The sequence below is a fragment of the Phalacrocorax carbo genome, chromosome 11, assembly GCF_963921805.1.
Source record: "Phalacrocorax carbo chromosome 11, bPhaCar2.1, whole genome shotgun sequence".
NCBI classification, from domain to species: domain Eukaryota; kingdom Metazoa; phylum Chordata; class Aves; order Suliformes; family Phalacrocoracidae; genus Phalacrocorax; species Phalacrocorax carbo.
In genome coordinates, this window is record NC_087523.1 from 15,719,669 (window position 1) to 15,740,454 (window position 20,786).

The 20,786-nt window shown below is 48.4% G+C and overlaps 2 protein-coding genes across 4 annotated transcripts in view; one reads left to right on the forward strand and one right to left on the reverse strand.

Moving 5' to 3' along the window:
* Positions 1-3,055, forward strand: part of MTMR1 (myotubularin related protein 1) — a 39,325-nt gene extending 36,270 nt beyond the window's left edge. For all 3 annotated transcript variants that reach the window (XM_064463191.1, XM_064463192.1, XM_009503991.2), the window contains one exon: positions 1,793-3,055. In XM_064463191.1, the coding sequence (XP_064319261.1) occupies positions 1,793-1,957 (165 nt within the window). In that variant the 3' untranslated portion in view covers positions 1,958-3,055. The remainder of the gene's footprint in view (positions 1-1,792) is intronic.
* A 2,553-nt stretch (positions 3,056-5,608) lies between these two features.
* Positions 5,609-20,786, reverse strand: part of CD99L2 (CD99 molecule like 2) — a 33,993-nt gene continuing 18,815 nt past the window's right edge. Inside the window, exons 3-11 of the mRNA XM_064463198.1 lie at positions 19,808-19,846; positions 18,290-18,385; positions 17,378-17,458; positions 16,291-16,383; positions 14,040-14,099; positions 12,897-12,932; positions 12,648-12,767; positions 9,894-9,959; positions 5,609-9,452 (exon numbers count right to left, since the gene is read on the reverse strand). Of these exons, the coding sequence (XP_064319268.1) occupies positions 9,388-9,452; positions 9,894-9,959; positions 12,648-12,767; positions 12,897-12,932; positions 14,040-14,099; positions 16,291-16,383; positions 17,378-17,458; positions 18,290-18,385; positions 19,808-19,846 (656 nt within the window). The 3' untranslated portion in view covers positions 5,609-9,387. The remainder of the gene's footprint in view (positions 9,453-9,893; positions 9,960-12,647; positions 12,768-12,896; positions 12,933-14,039; positions 14,100-16,290; positions 16,384-17,377; positions 17,459-18,289; positions 18,386-19,807; positions 19,847-20,786) is intronic.

The following is a 20,786-nucleotide window of genomic DNA, read 5'->3' on the forward strand; positions in this document are numbered from 1 at the left end:
AAAAAATAGGGAAGGGGAATGCTAATTCCAGAAAGTCTTGGTCTTCAGTGAAATTTGAATTTGCCATAGTGTGTATTACAGCATCTTGGAGAAACTTCATCACCAGGACTCAGTTTTGCCATGTTTTTAGGTGTATACGTTTTCTGTAGACCTCCTCAGAAAAATGAGGTTGGCTTTCTGGAGGGTGTGCTTTTTGTTTGATCAGTGGAGGAGGCTGTTGTCTGTAGACTTGCAGCCTCTCTTGCTAAAGAGTTTGTACGGCGGATGCAGAAGACTGCGAGAAGAGGAGGAGTTCATCGCATAGCAAAGGCAGGACTGCAGGGTCATGGGGAGCTTCAGCAATTGTTCTGCTGAAGACTCAAAAAGTTATGCTTTTTAAATTGCTGTAGATGGCATGCTGGATGAATTGATGATTCCCAGGGTACTGGGAACAGCACTTTGTGAATACGCTAAAGTTTCTGTTCATGGGCTCAGCCACAAACAAGAAAAATGCATATGGCCAAAAAGAGGTTGACCCAACCAGACGGTTTGATGCTATTTTATTCTTTTAAGTTAGAAATGAAATTGTATTTTCCTGTTTCAGAAACATGAATGTTAGATTTTGAAAATGTCAAAATCAAAGGCGTGGGTTTTTGATGAACTTTCTTTAAAAAGCCTGAATTCACAAAAACATAAATTCTGACTGAGCTGTGTGGTGATGGCAAGAAGAAACCCTTTCTAGTTTTTGATACCTCCTTCACAGAGCACCGTGTGAGAATTTCATGCTCAGGTGCGCATCCCAGCCCTGTAATCACTTTTAAGCAGTAGGAAGTGATTGTGGGTGAATGCCATTCGCAGGAGCTTGGCGTTCCAGAATCCCAGGGTATAAATTACTTAAAATGTCTAGCAATCCGTAGGTTTCTCATTGCTGGATTTCACCATGATTGTCTCGTCAGCCCAATTAAATTATTTTCCCATCTTGCTCTTTCCAAAAGCTGTAAACAATTAAAGTTTATATAGGATAGATAAATTAAAAGCAATTTACAGTCAAACTTTTTTGGCCTTTCTGTGGCATTTGGAAGAGAGGGAGGTCTCTTTGTGCTGTCTGAGATAACACATCCAGCCGCAAAAACCAGCGTGGCTTGCATCATCCTTTGGCCATGATTTGGTTGAGTGTTCCGGGAGAGCGTGAAAAATGCCTAGAAGTCTGATGCAGAGTGGTGCATATCTGGTGGTTTTTGGGCACTGTCAGAAGCAGAGGCAGAAACCGGATCCACTTCTATGAGAGGTTTATCAGGGCGTGACTCCAGGAGGTCCACCATAGCACAATTCACTTGGCTGCTGCACTTCTCTCACTGACAAGCTGGAAGGGATCAGACTCTTGGAAAGATGCCTGGCTAGAAGAGTAACAAGATGCTCCGTATGGAGCCAGCTTTGTGAACTCTGCTCTCTTTACAGAGTAAGTTCTGTCCCAACAGGCAGGGGAAGTAGCTCCTGGGAAAGGCATTTTAAGTTCAGCTGAAAGTGGTATTGATAAGGGGCAGGGATATCTTTATTGGAACATGTTTGGTACCCATCAAGACCATTTGCAAACAGGCTTTTGAATAGGTTTCCTGCCAGCTGTGGTGTTAGAAAGCGGCAGTTTGCTGAAATGTTTCATTTTGAATGACTAAACGCTTTCCCTAAATACTGATACACTGAAATTCATAGGTGTTGGATTCATTGTGTTACTGAAAGAAACAGCGGAAGCATTGCTTGAGAAGATAACGCCCTGTGAGAGTCAAAGTAAGCCTTTTCTTTCTTCGCTCGGCAGGTTCCAATCCATCAAAATCTTAAAGAGCTCCTCGCCATCCGGACAGAGCTTCAGAAGAAGGTTGAAGATCTGCAGCGGGAAGCTGCTACACGATCCATTTCTTCCTCCTCTGATAGAGGTTCATCTCCTTCCCATTCAGCCACACCGGTGCACACCTCTGTGTGATGTGTAACAAAAGCCATGTGAAAAAATTTGTGTCAGGTAATTCAGAGAGGAGGGTGAAATTCTTTTCCCATCACAAAAGGATTGTGAGTGACTTGTAATTGCTATGATCTACATGCCTTACTCTGTGTCTGATATTATCATGATGAGGCCAAAAAGAGCTTCAATAGATGGGATGTATTTTCTTGCTGGCAGCTCCCACATGTGTTTTGACATCTCTAGCTAAATCACCCATTGTGAAATTAAACTTTGTTTTGAGCAACTAACAATTTAACCATCCTAAAAGGGAATCCATCTGCCAAGCAGACAGAAGAATGCCTCTCACGCTGCCTAGGGTACCATGCCTGGTTGAGAGAATTGGATTAAATGCCATGTGATGCTTACACAGAACACACAACGTCTTTCTGAATGGGAGCTCCTTATTTCACCTAGTAATATATATCTATTTTTTTTTTGGCTAAAGCAATTTATATTTTTTAGGTAATTAATGCACTTGGAAATTGATTTTAAAATAAATGTTTTCCAGTGTAGTCAGTTTTACATTTCGACTAAATATGCCATTAAAAGTGGATGAAGTTAAGCTGGATTTATCAAGTATACCACACTGACTTGTATGATGTAATATATTTGGTAAAGCATGTATTTTAGGTTTTTTAATGCCTTTTGTACAAGTTGAAATAAAGTCTTTTGACTGTTTAGCTGATTGTTCAGTTTCAGCCTCCTGAGCAGGAGGTAAACTTACGTCAAAGTCTTGTAAAAAGTGAAAGTTTGTTTTCTAGCAAATGGTAATATTTGGGGTGGGAATGACGCCCAGCTGTGTAAATTGTATAGTCTGTATAGCTCCACATTTTGTTAAGCGTGTTTTGTTTTAAAGTGTACACACAAAACGCAAAGCTGTGTCCATTTATACACATGTGTATGTGATGTTGAGCATATGCACACTCCCGTGGTTTTAAGCTGCAAGCTCAGAAAATGGATCCTGCCTGTCCAAACTCTTTTGAAGACCTTAACTTGTAATGACTTTGTTGGACAAAGTTTTTAAATAATGTGATCGTAATTGGTTTTCTTGAAATAAAGCCTCTTGGCTTTTTGTTTTTTAAATTGCTGCTAGCATTTTTGTCTGCAAAGTGAATAATATAATGGTGTTTTCATATAAAATATGCATTCCCAACTTTCTTTCGTATCCCCCCCCCCCCCAACCCGCCCCAATTCATTTCAAAGAGATCTGATCACTATAACACCCAACCTTTCAAAAAATTGATCAGTGGCCTTCTTGGAAGGCCCAGAAAAATGGCGCATGCTGAAAGTCTTTCCTGGATTGTTTTCCTCGCTGGGTTTCATGAGAATCTGGTTCTTCTCCATAGGGCACTTAAATACTGCAGCTCTGCTTTTTGACTCGTGCTTGTGTTGCTCCAAGTTCTGCTGGTGGGAATTAATCCCCGTTCTTAAGAGCCAGTTGATTCTATGTGCGGATTGTGGTTTTTACTGTCTGTGAGTATTCGTTTATTACCGCACATTTGTTCTTAATACGCGGTGGCGCTTTCCTGGTTCTCTGCATTCACACGTCGCGTATAGTTAATGAGTAAGGTGAGCTGCTGGGCGCTTTTGCAACTTCAGCTGGAAAGGCTAATGTGCTGTAGCCAGCCTTACAAGTCCGCTGTGCAGTGCAGGGTATTTCAGCATGTCCTTTTTATTCTAGTGAATGCTTTTTATAGTAGGTACTCACCTACAAGAACAAAGTTTAGGAAGGCTTGCGATGTTGCATCTCGTAATCAACGTCAGGCTTTTTATAAATAGATGAAAGATGTTTTCCTGTAAAAATGGTTCTGCTGAACAGTTACGCAAGCAGTGAATTCTACATTGCCAAAATATGTTGAGCTGGTACTGAATTAAACTCTTCCATACTTTGGATTTCCTTGACATTTTAACTGTATATTAAAGCAAAGCACATTATCTCTAAAATGCAGCGCTAAAGAAAATCTTTTGAAGTTTTCCTCTTTATTGCTCCTAATAATCACAACATTTTCTCTATAATTATTGTAAAAGTGACGACTGGATTAGCTTGGGCATTCTGAGATTTTTAAAGCTTAGATTCCTAGAGCTAAACTCTGAGAATTCATTTTTACATAGAAGAATACCAGTTACTTCAACTGACTGGCTGTTTATCCACAAGTTTCAACATAGCTCAGTGCGTCGTCTTTGATCTGAAGGGGGAGCGCTGGGGGAGGGGTCCCGCCGTAATCTTTGTGAGCACAAGGGATGGTTTTCTATGGACTTAGCATGGAAATTTCCAAAGGTATTATATAGCTCATATGTGCTAGCTAAAGCATAGTTTCATATTGAAGAGGTGGCTGTCTTTGTGCTCAGTCTGACTCCTGATAATCAGATTTTTTCCTATTGATGTAACAACTAATTCTATCATTATTTTTTAATAAGACTGCATTGAGCTGGTTGAGCAGAAGCCTGTTCCCTGTCTGATGCACCTTGGACAGAACTATTAACTTCTGATTCAAATGCTGGATCTGCTTTTGCTTTGGTTTTTGGTTTTGACTCTGCTAAGTATAAAGACAATGTGCAAAGACAGCAAGCAGTTAAATTTGACCTGTAGGATTTTCCTGCTGTCCCAGAATGGGCTGAAGCCTTGGTAACCAACTCAAATATTTTTTGATTTTAAAGGAAGTTAAGTCAATCATCAGCATCAGGCACTTTGCCATTTTAGTCCTGTTTCAGAGCTGAATTATACTTTTTCCTTCCTTGTAAATAAAAGTAATTTTTTTGTTGTTTCATTAAAATGGAAGAAGGCTTTTAGAGCTGGTACACACTCCTATCTGCCTGGTTTTGTTCCGCACAGAGGCAGCCTTCCTCCCAAGGAGTCAAAGCTTTAAACAAGAAGTGTTTGATTTTTCTCTTATTTTCCAGAAAAGGTGTATTAATTCATATACTGTGTGCAGTGACACCAGCAATGGCTGGTTCTCTAAAAGCTGGAAATAAGGGATCAACAATGCCCAGTCACTGAGTCCCACAGCAGAGTAAAATGGGCAATTTAGAGTGTTCCCCACGTGAAATATTTATGTTAAAAAGCAAAAAGGAATGTCCATTTGCTGAGAGTTCACATCTGCTGAACTACGCGGGTGCCACATTAATCTTTTCACTGCTGGGTCTCGTGCAGTTGGGAAGAAAGAACTTTATTTCTACAAGATGTATGAGTCAGAATTAGCTAGTCTGAAGTATAAACCACCTTTTTTGACTGTGAGGCTATGCACCATCATTACACATTATACAAAGGTCAAAAGCTTAGTCTGCACGCACGGGAGAGTCACCTACTGGATGTGAAAATCTGAAGAGAAGTGCAGGAAACCTAGGGCAGCGAAAAGGCCCAAACCCAGCCGGGCCGAGGGCAGCCAGGGGCGCGGGCGCTGCCTGGGGCCTAGCTGCCGAGTGACTTGCGGAGGGTGCGCGGGTGGGCAAATACTGCATTTTTACCCTAAAATTAAAGTGTTCATAATGATATTGTTTTCTCACAGAGTCCAGTTTGTTTTGTTTTTCAAAATAAAGTCTTCAGTGCAGTTACAGGAGAGGGGATGTACCATAAGGATATAGCCCACCCTTCGCAGTTTACTTTCAACGTGAACAAAACCCACAAAAACTCAAGTCTAAAATGTCTAACTAGTCGACTTGTTTTATTTGGTGTTTTCCAATGTTAGCCAGATTCTGATGTTTACCCCGCGATCCTTACATACACATCAGCAAAATGGACCTTGTTTTCTTACAACAAAACATTCAGCATTTGGTACAAATCGCTTCTGCATCGGCAAACACTACGCCATGCTTTTAAGTAAGGACTTCACTCGAAAGGATTCTCTAATTTCACAGTACTGTTGTTTCTAACTTCATTTGTCCCTGAACCTCCTTTGTTGCAGAAGCAGATTTTTAAAGCCTTAGCCTCTCGACTCATCTTACTTTTTCAGAAGTTGAAATGGTATTATGGGCTAATTCCACTTTTGTCACAACAAATGAGTAGTTAAGAATGACAATATAGCACTTGTAAGGGTTCATTAGTGGGGCTGCGTGAAAATGACGGAGTTTATAAGCCAAAATATCTGAAATTCATGTCAGAGTATTCTCAACTGAAGAATCAAAAACAAAGAAACAGCTACAGTATTGCCAAATCTCAAAACAAGAAACTGCTACAGTATTGCCAAAGTAATTGATAGAATAAACAGCAGGAAAACAGCTAGTTAAATTCTTTTAAGTCTCTGTTTTCTCTGTAATTGAGAAACCTTTTCTGAATCATTTTATTAAAAATAGCTTAAGTTAAGCTGAAGAAGTGAGGTGTGATAAGAGCTCACGGCACAGGTACTACGTACACTCTCAGGGCAGTTGTATATATAGTTTTTGGACTCATTAAAAAAAATCCTAGTTTTCCAGTGTTTTATGGCCTTTTTTAATAAAGGATGAGAAAGTTCATACCACATATACGGAACCTAAAGTGCAGGATTTTTAAAAATTCCGTATCCAGATTTAAAGAGAACAGATACTAATCAAATGGTAGTAGAGAGCGCTGGGTCAGTTGTGCCAGAACTTGGATCACTGCTAAGGCAATGCACAGGAATCCTCGCGGTTTCTACAAATCCTAAAGGATAGCTGATGTATAAACGCCCTGTTTCTCAGAGACTGGTCTGACAGTTCGGATGGAGGAGACAGACGGCAATAAAAAGCTATCTGAGCCTTTACTGCCATTTAGCACATTAAGACTTTGACTTTTGTCCAGTTTTGAAGAGAAAACCAAGTTTCACTTCCTTGCTGTGGTATTTGTCAATATTTTCCTATTTGAAATCCTAGAGAACGAGATCTTGAGTTCCGTTACTGCAAATTTTTGAAAAAGTGCTCCCTTTCACGGTGCATTTATGGTTTTCCACATACCTAGAAATTACACAAAGGTGTAAGTATTCACCAAAGTCATAGAAAACGCCTTGGGGAAAGGAGCAACTCCTGACATCTAAAAAATGGGTGGTTTTTTTTCAGTGAAACAGCTTTTTTTTAAACTGCAGTAAATTCAAATTAAACACATGTTTCTCATATGTTCTAGTGTAAGAGTTTCCCAAAGCAGAGGTAGGTGCTATATTCTTCAAGCAATGCTGGACACGCCATTGCACTGTCCACAAGACAACAGGGAGGGCACGGCAACAGAAACGCAATAAACCCAATGATCTGCATCTACAGGAAACGTGGTCGTCGGCAAAAGGAGAAATGGAACCACGGCCACTTGATCTAAGCGAGGAAAACGGCCCCTAGTTATCATCAATGCCGTGTTGCAACACTTCAGCTACAATAACTTTCTAAACAATTTCTCACGCTACGGCTTACAAATGGGTTTGGCTAAGAAAGAAAAACAGGCGACGGTGTTTGGGGATGGAGATGCACAGACTCAGCCGCGTGGCTTCGTCGGCATCTGAGCTGCTGCACGTGATGGTCCGAATCCCGCAGCCCACGCTGCCGCCGTGAAAAGCCTTCGCCAGCAGCAAGCAAACACAGAGCGCCCCCCGCCCCGCTGTCCTCTGCTTCCACTCTCCGAGCAGCCAATAATTAAATACTGTTTTCTAATCCAAACACATTCATAAAACAAGGCAGCAGTAGTTCGTAGCAGTATCGGTGTAGCATAAATGTTCTTAATACACGTGAGGCACCACATCGCCCTAGAACTTGCCTCCCATTATAAAATGCTGTAGCTGTTCTGCTAGAGCTAGCATAAGGCTTTAAAAATGCAAGTGTTAAAAGGAGCATAAAGAATTGTGCAGCTATTGCAAAATACTTAACCATGTTACTAGGCAATTCCCTTCCAAATGGAGCTGTTAGGCAGCAATGCTCCTAGGCTGATTCACCTCCTGGCAAGGCCTCCTCTAAGTCGAGTCTACCTGAAAGCCGTGAATTTGTACATCAAACTAAAAAAGGTGCTTTTTTAATATACATTCACAAAATACGGGATTTGCAAAACAGTACAAAATGCACACATCTCGTGTTTATAAATAAATAGTGAGTACCTCTTACACCACATAAAGTGAATTTCCCCTCATCTGAGAGCGTGCCTTTTAAACAATCATTAATCTGGATAAATGTATCAGAAAGTGGTAGTATCCACATTTTAGCAGTGATAAAAAAGGGTTGGGGAGGGATTAGAAATATAAATACAAATTCTTGGAACATAGCGAAGGTCAGGTCTTGACGCCAGTGCCACAACAATGACGGGGGTTGCGTGGGGTCAGGGCGCTGTCGTGGCGCTGGCCCAGTGTCCTGCTGAGCACTGCTCCCAGCCCGATGCTGCCCGGGAAGCTGCAGGAGCCCCGTGCAGGACCCCTCCTCTCAGGAGATTCTGCCTTTTTTAAAGGTTAGTTGGTGACATAACGGACAAAGCTTTAGATCCTTTTTCTCCCTCGGGTGCCAGGGAGTGCTCCCAATAGTTGCGTTAATGATTGGAGGAGAAGGTGGGGGACCACATCTTGCCAAGCTCGATGGCTGCTGTGGCAGTGAACGTTACAGGTTTCAACGGATGCCTACTTTGTTTATTTTCTTTTGGGTTAAATCTGTAATTTGTTCTAGTGTGAATGAGAGCTGAATCTGTCCTTGGAAGCACCCAAACACACAGTTTTCTTTTCAGTGACAATGTAGGTATCTCCTGTCACAGACAAACTATCGCTTGGCAGCTTCAGCTCCATTCTGGTCGCTAGCATAGCCGAGCATTCAAATGCTATGTGCTAAAAGTGAACACTGCACACACTGCTATTACCTGTATTTATGACTTGGCATGAAAATCAGGTCCTTTTTTATGTGGTTAGAAGCCCAGCGCTGTGTGGCGGTGACAACCCAACTCTTCGGAGCAGGGAGTCACCTGCCTCAGCCTGAGGCCCCACCTGAGGACCTACCCATAGGCACTTTAGTTGTAGGTGTAGCTACGCGAAGGACCGCAATCTACCCTCAGGAAACGTGCAGTTTTCATCGCCGCCGTTGGAAGTGATGTGCCCACAGCTGATGGCAGAAGTTGGCTGGAGGTGCTTTACCAAGGGCTTTGAATGGTTTGCTTTGGATTGCTATTTACAGGCACTTCGCTTCCTCGTACCTGAAAGCTCTTCTGCTCCTTGAAAAAGACCTTGTCCCTTAATTGAAAACTGACCACTACTGAAGCACCTTCTGTTGGTTTGCATACAACTGGACGTCAAACCTATAATATTACTTTGATGTAAACATATACCTCTTTTTACAAAAAAATAAAACACATACTACCACTCTAACCCTAAAGCCTAGAGCAATAAGAAGCCAGTTCAAGCCAAAGTACACATTACATAGCTTTGGAATCAAATTAAATAAAAAGTTAAATTACAAGCATGTAAGATCTCCATTTGCTGCTGACTGATTCTTTTCCAGACCCCGGTCATGCTTTACATCTTTGCACTGTCTTGTTTTGGTGGTTCTGCTGACTGTGTTTCCAGTACTGAATATTTAACTAGGGAGAAAGAAAAAAAAACTCATGAGTCCCACAGCACACAATGACCAGAGCGCAAGCAATGGGTGCCCAGTACTGGCTGGCTGTATGTGACATTGGAACAGCCTTTGCAGCAGCCTTGATTATCTGTCACTGAAATAAGGATCATGCTTTTCTTGTGTAAGACGCTCTCGACGGCTGAAAACATGAAAGGTAAATATTAACTACCACCATTTCCAGCACGAGCTCCTTGGTCTCTTACTGTGGCTTTCTTTTGTGTGCAACAAAGGGGGAAAAACACTCTGGTGGGTGTTCTACAAAAAGCTGCAGCATCACCTAAGTGGCGTCTTCATCAAAGAGACACGGCAGCTCAGTACAGCACGAGGGACTTTCTTGAAGTCCCTCAGTAAAGCTGCTTTTTGTGGCGAGACGCAGACAGAGTAAGGAATGCAAGGTTCTCACCTTGGGGTTCCTCGCTTACGACAGCTTCCATGTTTTCTCCTTTCACATATTCTGCGTTAAGTCCCTCTGAGAAGTAACAATAAAGACAGTGAGATGGGAGGGTAGAAAGTAAAAATCATTTGCTTTGATGCATTAAAAACTCTGGTGATGGGCCCATCTGCTGAAAAAGCTACGGTGCCTTTTTGCAACCTCCTCTGCATTAACAGCAGTATAGAAACAGCAGTAAACCATAAATAGTGCGGAGAAAGCGTTGCTGGATTTTGAAGTGACAACAGAGGCTTGCCTAGAAGGCACAGCTTCTAGCAGCAGCCCTTTTTTCTGAGTCTCTTGCTTCATCTTTATCATGCGAGGCAGCAAGGCTAATTACTGTGCTAAGGCGCTCAGCTAGGAGAAGTGCATGGAGCAGGCACGGCTTCCGGACAGGACCGCTGTGCAGCAGGGCTGCGGTAAGCGTAGATAGATGGTATCGGGCTTATTAAAAGCTAAGTTATGCAGAGCTGCAAGAAGCAGTTTAGAGCAGGGCTGTGTTGATGAAGCAGCATCCCAGTGGGGTGTCAAATCCCGAATAAGTCCCTTATTTAAATGCAAAGAAGTTTCCAATGTTTGCAACAAGTGCAGCCCAGGCCAAGGGGCGAGGCTGGGCGCTGCCAGGCCGGCGGGTGGCTGCGAGGTGCAGCAAGAGGGTGTGCAAGGGAAGGGGGTGGCACCACTTGCCGTGGTCCAGCTCTGAGCTGCAGAAGATTAAGACTGGCTGGGGTGTGCCAAGGTCCTCAGTTGTCCTCTACAGCTCTTCCAAAGGACCTCTTTGAAGGGCAGAGACAGGAGTGCTGCGCTAACTGCCGTGCCCGCCTGGGAGGGACCAGGGAAGGGGAGGGGGCCGTGCCGGTTTGCAAAGGAAGGCTGAGGCAATCCACACTGCGGCCATGCAACACACAATTTTTAGGCATCTAGACTTTATATGCACCTAAATGCAGCACGAAGTGTGGCAGGAACCCACTGTGCCTCACCACCAGGTTTGATGGGGCTCATTTGTACCTCACGGGGAAGGAGGGAGGCAGGGAGCAGAGCCAGGGCCGAGGCAAAGCAGCGCGGTGGGAGCCCTCATGCAGCAGTGGGGCAGCCGCAGCCTCCAAGGTGTACGAGAGAAGAAAAGTTCCTACAACTGGCTGAAAAAACCCCATAAAACCCTGTTGCAGCACAGACACTGCAGTCTGTGGCTGGTCAAGCCATGGAGAGGAGCTGCCGAGCAGTGCCGGCAGCCCCCGTCCCGCCCAGGCTCAGGGCAGAGGGACACAGAGAGCGCGAGCACTAGCCCAGGGCATAGCTAGCGAGTGGAGACGCAGTGTAAGAAAACAAAGTGCAATACAGAATATTAGGCAGCGTTGTACGCATCCTTTAGCAGAATCAGCAAATGCTCATCAGAAGGGGCTCAAAACCGAGAAACAGAGCTGCAGCCTCACCACCACAGGACAGCTGGGCAAGGAAGAAAGCCGAGCCTCTAACCTCCGTTCTTCAAGCAAGTGGTCATTACGCACCACCGCTGCCTCCCCCAAGACATGTGTTTTGCTGGGATAACACCAAATGCAATTTATGTTTTTCAATAAAAAGCCACTTTTGCAGTAGCTGACAGCTCTTAGATTTCTGTCATGCATTGCAATGCATCTAAGGCCTGACATTAGCCCAGCATGCCATGTCTGATGGCTTAAATTAATCCTCCTTTACAATTAACTTTAATTTCCTGCTGCCTTTCTGGGGCTTTGTGTCTCTCAGCTTCCCCCTCATCAAAGCCTTTACTCTTTCTTTTTTTAATTATTTATTCTTGCCAAAATATCATTTAAGTGGGGGGAATATACAAGGGTGTTTCATTCCATCACATTCATTTGACTTTTCCTGCTGATCTAATTTATAAAAATGCTCCTGTTTGTTTCAGGCACAACTGGGAAAATAGATGGATTCCAGCAGAAATTTCCAACCCCGAACACCCTTCCCCCAGAGCAAGGGAGACTCAGAGGAAATTTCATTTGATTAATTTAAAAAGAGCTTTTTCCAGCTGTTTGCAGCCTCCCCATAACAGGTTGCAGGAGCCCACCACAGCCAGGCCGGTGCCGTGGGGCGAGGCTGCTGGAACACCTCCTGCAATGCTTACGCCAAGCAACTTTATGGGGCAGCTCATGCAAAAGGCACTTTCTGGGAATAGGAAGCTTCGCTGCTTAAGTTGCAATTAATTGCAGTGATTGCTGCACACCTGTGGGAGGGCAGGGTGGGCTGTTATCGCCCATAGCTGTGGCTGCTCGTGGCCCCACAGCCACTGTTGCAGATGTTCGCTGTGCCTCCCTCGCTGCTGCCTGGTGAGGCTTTACCTCTTGCTGAGATTTGGGTGGGGTTTTGGTTCGTTTGTTTTGGGGTGTGGTGGCTTTTTTTCCATATTTACCCTGTTTGGTGTCTGTGTTTTGGTCTTGGCTGTGACTGTCAGCGGGTGCATGCGAGGGGCTATGCGCATCCCCCAGGACGGCAGCAGGTCCTGGGGCTCTCGTTGCCAGGGTGTTCCTGCCTGTGCAATGCCTTGTCGGGCCGGGGGAGCCTCAATAACCCATAGCTGGGGCTGGGGGAAGGAAGGGCTCTGCTCTGCCAGCTCCGGGTCACTGGATGTCTGATACCCCCTCCTGTCTCCAGGCTGGAAAACAGCAGCAGGGTTCAGGGAGCAAAGAGGGGGGTGCTTGCTCTGCACCCCCGAGGTGGCTGGGGGAGACTTACGCTGGATGCTGAAGCAGAACTTTTTCTGCTGGTAGGAGATGTAGCTGGAGACAGCCCCGATGAGCGCCATGGCCAGGGCGCTGGCGATGCCGGCGATCGTCCCCGTCTCTGCCACGGTGCCTGTGGGGCCCAAAGAGAGTGGGGTGCTGTCTGGTGGGGGCACATGCACCACCCATCCCACCCCATCTCACCCCAACCCATCCCATCCCACTATCCCACTGCCGGCCCCACGGCCCCATCAGTACCTACCTCCACCGTAGTTGTTGTCATTGCTGCCCCCGGCACCTGCAAGAGACACGAGCCCCTCAGCCGCCCCGCACCCTCTGCTCTCCCCCGCTGCCGTACCGGGCAGCCTGGGAGGGCGCAGGCATGCAGGGGAGGGGCGGCAGCGCAGCCCCAGGGGCCCCCCTGGGCCAGGGGCGAGTGTATGCCCCGTGGGGTGCAGGGTCTCTGCTGCCCCACACCTCCGCCCTGGCTGCCCAGGGCGGCTCGTCATTGCTTCTCAGCGGGGTCTGAAGCTGCTCGTGTCTCCCACTGTGCGTGCTTGGGGGCAGCTCTGGGGAGCGCCGCGGTGGGGACTCCTCTGCCTGCGCAACAGTTAACCTCACCTCTGCCCCACGCTGCTCTCGGTGTAAAGTGTGGATAAATCAAATGTCGTCAGATAGTCGCCCAGCACACTTGTGCCGTCTCAGGGGGGTGACTGACTAAGCTCCATAACGTCGGGGAATCTTCACTTGGCTTGAAGTCTATTTTAACATCACCTTCCCTGGAGAAACTGGGCTGGGAGGAGAAGCCGCCCCTGCTGGAAGCTGCAGCCCTTACCAAGCCACTTGCATCCTGAATTTATGGAAGCAGGTCAGTATTGTATTAATGCCTCTTATGTGGTTTGTCCTTGGCACAGGGATTCATTAAATGTTGATTGGGCTTGTGGTGTTCATCTCTTTACTCAACTGCTTTTAATATTTAATGCTGTGGATCCTTGCAAATGTGCAGGCTTATCCGATTGTTGCTGGTTTTCCTCCTTGTTTCAACCATTGGTGGTCACATAGTGGAAGGCAAATGAAGGCTTGTGCCCTCTCACAGCACAGGGGCAGGTGTCTGCTTTCAAAGTGGGAGGGGAGATGTGGGTCCCATCTGCTGTGGTGGCAGCTGGAGCTGCAGAGTCTCCACGGGATCAAAAATAAGCAGCTCCAACAGCTGGCACAAGGTGTGACCATGGAGGCCAAAAATTATGTGTTCCCCTGAGACACCCCATTTCCCAGCATGCGCACCCCCGTCGAGAAGGCAAGAGCTCCTCTGCACAAGGCAGTTTCTAGGAGGTTGGCTGATAGGGTGGTTATCACCCAAGATGCGACTGCTAAGGCAAATGAACGTACGTGGGTCACCGCTTACCAGTCTTTTCCGGGCTGTAGCCATCATCCATGATGCTGGCCAGGTCATCGTCTGAAAGTGCTTTCAAAATAATAAGAACAAATGGTGGTTGGCACCCGAAGGGAGACATGGCCCCACCAAGAGGTTGTGGCCACAGGCTTCCCGTGGAGAGCTGGCACGGGATTCACGTGTGCTCCGTGGCAGCGGGGGACCTCATCCTCTCAACCTGCAAAAGCCAAATTCACCCAGCAAAACACCAAAGCCGCCTTCCTGGGAGGGCGAACGCAGCCAGAGCTGCCTAGAAAACAAAGTAACGGGAAGGAAAACTAGCGCGTGTCTTGCTTGGGATGAGAGGGATCCCAAAAACTGAGTGCAGGGCCTGGAAATGGGACTTTTGGGGGACTCTAGGCCAGGGTCACCTGTGACCATCACGCACCCAGGGTAGGACTCCGCCTCCTCCAAACCCCTGCTCCTTGGGAAATGTTTCTCTGCCAGGCAGATGGAGGCTGCTCTATTAATTTGAATATTTTCTGTAAAACTGTCTATTTTGAAGAGCCGTGTGGGGCCTTCTGTGCAGCAGGGCCCAGAGCAGGGCTTTGCACACCCATTTAAACCAGCGACTCCCAGTCAGCCGGCTACTCCACCCCCAGCGAGAACATGGACCAGTTAATAAGCAGTTCTGCTTCTCTTGCAATTACCAAACGTCAACAAAACGTTTAACCCCATTTATTTTAAGCTCATAAAAGAGGTAATAATTGACTTTAAGTCTAGCTTGAAAGAAATACCCCTGAATCAAAGTTTAAATACGACTATATTTTTTTTAACCAAAATGACTGACATATTTACAAGTTCATGAAACGTTTTGGCTGCTCAGCCTCAGCTGGCAGAGGAGAAGGGAGGAAGAGGCAGTGTGTGCAGTGGCCGTGCTGCCGGGGACCAGGGTGCCCTTGCCCTGCCTCCAGCGGGCCCCTGGCAGCACCAGCCTGGCCCAGGCTGCGGGCAGGGAGCCGACTCTCCTCCTTGCCGGAGGGACAGAGCAGCTCCGGCGGAAGAACTGAGCACCGGCACGGCTTGGTACAGGTGAAAAGTTATCTTGGGCGCAGTTCTAGTGGGACTGTTTAATTCGTGCAGGATAGGCGCAGAGAAACACGGTCTGGGAATCAGCAGCTGAATGAGTGGAGCTGTTGAACCCTTCAGCTCTGGTCCCAGAGGGAGCCTTGGGGCACACCAAGGTGCGTGATGGGAGAAGAGACCCAAAGCCGAGCCAGCAAAAGGCTCCTTCTCCAACGCTGCACCTTGGGAATGGTTACCTTTGCCTTAACATCCTTGAAGAGACTGCCTCATTCACCAGCTTACCACAGAAACCAGATTTATGGGCTTAGTAATGAGTGTAAAAAGAAAAAAACCCTGACTAAGCCAGAACCCAGGCAGTCAGGGTGCAGCAATGCCGGGGGAACACATGTGCTGGTTTGTGACTGGTGCCACGTTCCAGCAGTTCAACACCTCAACCTTTCCTGCAGGAGTCTGAAAACCTCAACAAGCCCAGAATATCAAAGTGCAGACAAGTCACCTAGTTAATACAATCTAATAAAATATCTGACTATTAATTACACATGTGAGCAGGGTATACGGCCATCTCGACATCAATAAACTAGCCGTGCAAAGTCTGTTTTCTAGCTCAAGTGCTCAAGGGAACAATCCTTGTAGACAAATGATTCATTCACCAGAGTATTTTAGAGATGGAAAAAAAGTCTCCCAGCCCATAGCGTATGTTATGCCAGGACTTAAGCCTGCTCTAGATTTATGTCTTGGCAATGAGTGCGAACCCCAACAGCACATGCCCTCAGTTAAAGAGCTGTCAGGTACGGGGACGAGGAGGAACTTAACACAATCACCACAATTTAATGGGTCAGAAGAGACCCTGGGAAAGAAACCTGCAGACAGGCAACAGGTCATTAGGCAGAGCCCCTCTCTGCCAAGGACCACCGAGGCGGGGGCTCCTTACCTCCCCACGGCCCCGGAGGCAGGGGCTGCGCTGCCTGTGGAAACATCCCCCTCCTCTGCTCAGGCAGGGCAGGGGTGGCGGGGTGCTGGCTGCCGGCAGGAGCCTCGGACAAGGCAGCGCCTCTGTTTCTCCTTACCCCATCTCTTGGTAGGGATGGTGTCGGGCAGTGAGAGCCTGTTCTCGGGAGGGGCTGGGCAGGACCTCCCGCAGGTCCCAGGGGACAGCATGGCTGGTGGCAAGAAAGACAGGGAGGGGAAGTCAACGTACCTCCTCCTGGCTTTATGGTGGGCATCCCAGCATGTTTCCCATCGTTAGTATTATCAATGGCATCGGCCAAGTCCAACTCCATAGGATCCTTTGCTAGAAAACAACACAGGAGTTAGCAGTGCTGCCCACAGGCTGGGGAACTCTGCAATTAATTAAGTAATCAAGAAAATGCTCAGCTTTGCCAGGGAAAAGTGCCAGTGAAAGAGATGAAGACGCTGACACAAGCATCTCTGGTTTTGCTACGCAGTGTCGTGGCAGATCTTCCAAACCCATCCTGTTTCATGCCCCTGCGCACTGTGGTGAGACATGTCATGTTCTTCCTGCAGAATCAGTCTCGGGCCGTCCTTGAGCACCAGGCAATTGGATAAATCAAGCCAGGTAGAAAAGGTCAGAGCCAAACAGGCGCTCACGAGGGCCCAGCCAGTGGGGGGGAAGGAGGCGGCTGCGCCGCGCTGGCGTGCCCGCTGGAGCAGCCTGCGACTTGATTGCTTGGTGTTATTTTCCTCTGTGAATCACCCAGTTGGAACCCTGAGCAGCCCAGGTCTGACAGAGCAGCTATTGCCTTTGCTAAACAGCAGCTAAAACCACGGCACAGAGCCAACCTGAGCTCCTCACCCCCCCACCAGCTCACACCTTAGTTTATTCTGATTTATTAGTTGGTTTGATTTGGGTTTCTTTTTTAAGCCCGGGAGCACCTTTTGCCCAAACTCTGCCTGAGCAGGCAGCAAAGCGCCCAGCTGACAGGGTGCCCTGAGCTTGTGGGATGGGAGGGCTGGTGGAGCCTGGCATGGCCCTGCTGCGCCGTGCCGCGCCGTGCCGCGCCGGGGAGGACAGCAAGCCCACAGCCTTAAAACAGGTGGAGGAGCCACTGAGGTCCCCAGGGAAGTGCAGGGTAATGCCATGATACCCTGCCTGCCATGTGGGTTTTTTTGGTTTTTGCCTAGGTGTCTCATGTGAACAAACAGACTGAGGGCTGGAAATACCGGGGCAAGGGGCAGTGCCGCTGTCGTGGCACATCCCAAAGCCTCTGCCTGCACCAATAGCGGAGCCGGGGTGAAGCCATGGGTGCTGGGGAGCTTGTGCTCACCTGGGTTATGCTTGGGGGGGGCCTTTGTGACTTTTGGCTGCTTGGTTGTGGTGGTGTGGATGACATCCCAAAAGCTGTTGTCTGAAGGGAGGGGAGAAAAAGAGACCAAAATTATATTACTCCCCAAAACATGCATTCAGACAAGCACTGGGGGAGAACCCCCTCCCTGCAGGGAGACTGGGGCTGCACTGGGGCAGTTGAGTGCTCTGGTCTCTCCACAGCCTCAGCTGCCCCTGACACTGGGGGACCCCCACACACATCAGTGCCCCGGGGATGCTCGATCCCTCGGTGTGGGTGGCGGGCACCTTTGCGGGGATCCCCTGTGCCAGTGCATGTGTCAGCAGGGCTTGAATTTGAGAAGGGGACGGGCAGGAGTGCCAGGATAATCCCCCCAAACACACTGCTGGTGGGACGCACGCTGCCGCCCGCTCACGGGAGCTCTGCCACCGCAAGGGCCGCCCCACGCCACCCCGACAGCTACCCACCGCACGCAGGAGCAGGACCAGGCGCCACCGAAAAGAGACTTCAGGATGTGCTACTTCGTTGATGAAATCTCCCACCTACAACAGCTAACGGCTCCATCCTGGTTAAAAACTTTTACAAATGCTGTTTGGCGAAGCCTGCTAATACTGCTTGGGCAGGGGTGCATGGGCAGCGAGGGAGGGAGGACGATGAAATGCTGGTGCCCATCCTCCTGGCGCATCAGCAAGAGCCTGGAGCATCCCCCCTGCTGTCTGCGCTACGACAGCGGAGCAGGCAGAGGTGGTCATGTTTTAAAGTCACCTGTTGGTGGTCACCAAAACTTGCCAGAGCTTATCTGTCAACACCCATTCTCAGCCTCCTGACTACCTCGCAGCATTTTCCCCTTTGGAGCCCCAAAGGCAAGCATGGATGCGGTGAGCTCCACAGTACCTGGCTTCCCCGGCCTGGGGAAGGGCTTCGGAGTCGGCTTGGCTGGTTTGGTGGTAGTCTCCAGAGGGGTGTCAAAGTAATCAGCCACATCAAAGTCTTTTGCAGAAGAGAAGGGATTGTTAAAACCCCCATCGTTTGTGGGGATGGTGCAAGGCTTTCGGCATGCGTGCCCCGTGTGGCAGCTCGCACTGGAGGCCACCAGCGCCTGCGTCAGCGTGGAGCTGAAAAGCGTGTCCAGCTGCTCTGCTGCTCAATTGCAACTGTATTGCAGAGCCTTCAGATCAGCGTGGCCATCGTTTAACTCCCCTCACCCAAGCTGTGGCTGCTGCCCACCCCTAGGCTGAGCAACCCCAAAATAATGTGGTTTTTGGGGAGACCCGCCAGTATGAGGTATGTCCCGAGAGATGGTGCAGATGAGAAGGTGCTGTGGGGATCGAGCTGGTGGCTGGGACCTGCTCTGCTCCCTGCACTGCTGCCCGTGAGTGACCCTTGGCTGAGCAGAGCATGCACAGGAGAGGGGCCAGGGCACAGGAACCCTCCAGGGAGCCCCTTGGTGCCATCACTCATCCAAAAAGCACTCCCTGAGGAATAAGAAACTCACTGAGACAAAGCCTCAGCCTCAGCATGCATCCATTGCCCGGGGAGAGTTTATTGGATCAAACAGCCTCTTGTTCGGGCTGCGATCCAAACACTGAAACCCTGCAAGTGCTTCTGGCACTTGGCTTCTCTTGTCCCTAGCAAAGGCCATGGTGGTCAAGGAGCTGGACAGCCAGCTTTGCTTAAATCTGTGCCAAGGTCCTCACGCAGGGGGCAGCAGGTTCACTTCTGAGCGCTCCCCAGCTGCAGTTTATTTCAGGCTCCTCTGGCGGGGTTGAGCAACCCTTGGCTCTTGTGACCACACTATATTTAAGTAGGTATGTCTGGCCAGAGGAACTGCCAGCAATGAAACTCGGGTAAATTTAAGGGAGCTTCCTCAACCAGGGCAGATGCTGTGGAGCCAGCCAGCCAGCACATCTGATGGGCATAAACAGCCAGAGAGACATTTTACCCTGAATGGGGAAATATCACCAGGCTGGACCTTTCTGTCCAAGGGATATCTTGGAGTAAAAAAAGGAAGGAAAATATCCTCTGGCCTCCCTCTGGAAGGAAAGCTAGCAGGGACCACACAGCCAGAAACAAAAGCCCTTGTGTAGCTGAGCAGTGATTTGTGTCTTTTCCATTAGGATACTGCAAAGTGTGCGAAATTCAGCCTTGGCCGTAAATGCTCCACTGCCACTTGCCTTCAGCATGGACAGAAATATCAATATTGCATTTACTTCGGCCATATGGGACCCATGCACACATGCACGCTGGCACCAGCTTTCTTAACGGGCAAGCGGAGGGGTCCCAAAGCCTCTGCTGAGGCAGCAGCACCCAGCCACACACATGCAGCCCATGGTGGGACTCACACGGTTCAAACCTCCACGGAAAGCAAACCCCACGCTGTGCTTAAATGATATGCACGCAAGAAAGTCTCACCTCTCCCACCTGCCGGCTTTCGGGGGCCCTTGGGAGTGGCTGTGACAAAACAGACAGGGAGGAAAAGTTAGACATGGGCATCACTGAAAATATGTCACTTCTGGTTTGAGAATAAATGGCAGAGATTTCACCACGCGCTTTCCAGCTGGCTATCGTGGGTCTGCATTTGTGAACTCGGAGCCCAGAGCCACGACACCCCCACGCACATGGCGCGTGGCCACAGGGAGCGGGACTGCCTGTGGGCGAGCGCGAGCGGCTGCAGCCCCGTGCAGGATCGAGCCCAGAGCTCTGCATCGCACAGCTGCGTCTGGGGCTGAGCGCTGCCTCCGTGCAGGCCAGCCTCCCGCCAAGCGGAAAGCAGAGAGCTGTAATAAACTGCTCCAAATTAAGACTCCCCGAGACAGCAGCAAACAGAACAAGGACAGACACTGTACAGAACAGCGTGGAGAACAAGAGTAAGCTGCCAATGTTGTGTTGTCTCCTGCCTGGTCGGTTAGTTAAATGACAGATAATTTCCAGTGCTGCATTATGTACGGGAGGTTCCCTGTCAGCTGGAGGAATTTTTGTGACACCCTGATGCTCAGATCCCAGCTCCCCTGGACACTCCTGGGCTAAAACAAGCTACAGTCAGCCTTCAGGGGGGGTTGATTATTTTGTTCACCCCCTGTAAACCACCATTTATTAGTAGTGGCTAGCATTACCAAGTATATGAATAAATTATGAGCAGGAGTTGTGGCTGCTTTATTCCCATTAATTTCCATTTCCACCTCTGAATACCAAAGTGCTTCTGCTGGGCTCCATTTACAGTGCGCTGGTATGATATGATGTAGCCCAACTCCAGATCCTTCATTCGCTTTTATTCCGGGGCTGATGCGATGAAGTCCAGAGTGGGATGCAGCAGCTGGGGGAGGCTGTGGGGACAGCACTGCCTCTCCCCCCCTACTGACAGCTGGGGCTCCAGCCTGGGGAAAGGCTGCTT